We start from the raw sequence: 2034 nt of genomic DNA, 5'->3' as shown, positions 1-2034 counted from the left end.
CGAGCAGGACCAGCAGTGCACAGTCCACTGAGGAGGCAGGCGTTTCAGCAGATCAGCTCTGCAGTTTTCCAGAGAACACAAGAAACATTTGTACAAGGGAAGAAATCGGAAGTTGTTTCTTTTCCCCTCAGTTTTAAGCTTACTAAACATTTGGTAACATACACTTGACTAATTTGGAAACTTCCAGAGATGACTAATCCTCTTCACTATCCTTATCCCATTTCACCCGCTTTCCCTCTCTGTCATTAAACTTTGTTAAAATTGGAAATCTGAAAACAATGCCTTGGAGGTACTTTGAAAACATTAACTCTGCATTTCACAGAAAGTGTGTAGAAATTAGAGTACAACTTAGAATCGTGTTGTAATTTTGGGAGCACTAGGCTAGAACTAATGAAGAAGATTCTATTGCCTCTGTACAGAAATCCAGGATTAACATAGAGAGTATTGACGCAGTGATCATTGGTGGTAAGAATGGAGAGCTCACTGCAGGAGACATCACTGTGGGGCCATGCTTCGGACGAGCCTTCTCAGGAGCCCCAAACCGGACCACAGGACCTGTCTGCCCTGATATCTTATAAAGAACAAGTGAGTTTATAGAAAAGAGGTGCCACTTGCTGTCCCCAAGTTCTGCATGAAAGTTGTTCATCCTGCAGAATGCTAGGCATTGCTTAATAGTTGTCTACCTTTGATATTAAATTACCTAGCACTTTTATGTATGAAGTGTTTGCTGTAAAAGTGTCTACACTTTAGCTAATTGGAACTCTTCCTCAATTAATTTGTTTGTTTATATTTTTAATGGTTTATTGTCCAATGATTTCCATGTAACCACCAGTGCTCATCCTGAGCCCATCCTCCATGCCCATCAGCTGCCTTACCTTCTTCCCCTCCCCCATCAGCCCTCAGTTTGTTCTCAGTATTCAAGATTTTCTCATGGCTTACCTCCCTCCTTCCCCCCTATTATTTTTTTTCTTTAGTAATTTGTACAGCACATGAGGCTCAAACTCATGACCCTGAGGCCAAGAATCACATTCTCTTCTTACTAAGCCAGCCAGGTGCTTCTCAATAGTACTATTTAACCTAGGTTAAAATCACCAACCAGGAAGGCAAAATTACCAACTTTTAGAAAATTGCCAGGTTATTTCATATTGAGATTCCATTATGATGAAGTAGTTGTGTGTGTTATTTCTTTTTTAATGGGTCTGAAGTGCAGAAGGTAGATCAACACGGGAGAAATTTTGTTATGAACCACAAATTGAGTTTGAGCTTTGTATACACGCAGCTCTCCCCTCTGCTGTCACTATCATGTTGACAGCTGTCCTGTAGGGCTTGTTCAGCCTGGCCCTACTGAAACAATATCTGATATTTTAGGAATCTGTGACCTTCAAAGATGTAGCTGTCGACTTTACCCAGGAAGAGTGGGCCCTGATGGACACATCTCAGAGAACGCTGTACAGAGATGTGACGCTGGAGAACATTAGTCATCTGGTCTCTGTGGGTGAGTCTTGTCACCATCCATTCATTCATCCATTCATCCATCCATCTTTTTATTTATTAACCTGTATCTGAGATAGCTTCCACAGACTCTAATACAACTGTCTGCCCTAACTCATATTCTTTTGTAGCCTTTCCAACTACTATATGGAATTTGTAACTTTCTTTCATCATGTGCGTTACATGATAACTTGAATACAGTCTTCTTGGCCACAAATGTATATCTTCCGAGACCCAGAGCAATGCTGGGAATACAGTGAACATTTTTTGAATGAATAAATATATCCTAAATATTTGCTGTCCCGAGCAGTATGATGAAGCATGAGCACAGTAGAAAATATAACATCTTGTATCACTTTCCACATAAATCTCCACAGAATATTCTGGTGGAGCTTATGTTCATTGTATTCCTTTGGAAACAATGTTCACCTCCTTGTGAGAACATTTAGTTTCTTCCGGATGCAAACACTGAGCCTTCTGCACGCTCTCAGCTTGGGCAGGAACACCACCAATCAGAGATCTTACTGTCTTTGGGTGCGGTGT

General features: G+C 41.0%; 1 protein-coding gene across 4 annotated transcripts in view; it reads left to right on the top strand.

Moving 5' to 3' along the window:
• The window catches only part of LOC115287128 (zinc finger protein 14-like), a 119907-nt gene that overhangs the window by 39741 nt on the left and 78132 nt on the right, over nucleotides 1-2034 (top strand). For 2 of the 4 annotated variants that reach the window (XM_029933389.1, XM_029933396.1), the window contains exons 3-4: nucleotides 420-585; nucleotides 1369-1495. In XM_029933389.1, the coding sequence (XP_029789249.1) occupies nucleotides 472-585; nucleotides 1369-1495 (241 nt within the window). In that variant the 5' untranslated portion in view covers nucleotides 420-471. Of the gene's footprint in view, nucleotides 1-6; nucleotides 586-1368; nucleotides 1496-2034 lie in introns of those variants that run through there. The other 2 variants (XM_029933399.1, XM_029933403.1) reach the window with 2 other exon arrangements.

Source organism: Suricata suricatta, chromosome 1 (genome assembly GCF_006229205.1).
Source record: "Suricata suricatta isolate VVHF042 chromosome 1, meerkat_22Aug2017_6uvM2_HiC, whole genome shotgun sequence".
In the NCBI taxonomy this organism is placed as follows: domain Eukaryota; kingdom Metazoa; phylum Chordata; class Mammalia; order Carnivora; family Herpestidae; genus Suricata; species Suricata suricatta.
Note: the sequence above shows the minus strand (reverse complement) of the source record. Positions and strands in the feature narration are given on the sequence as shown.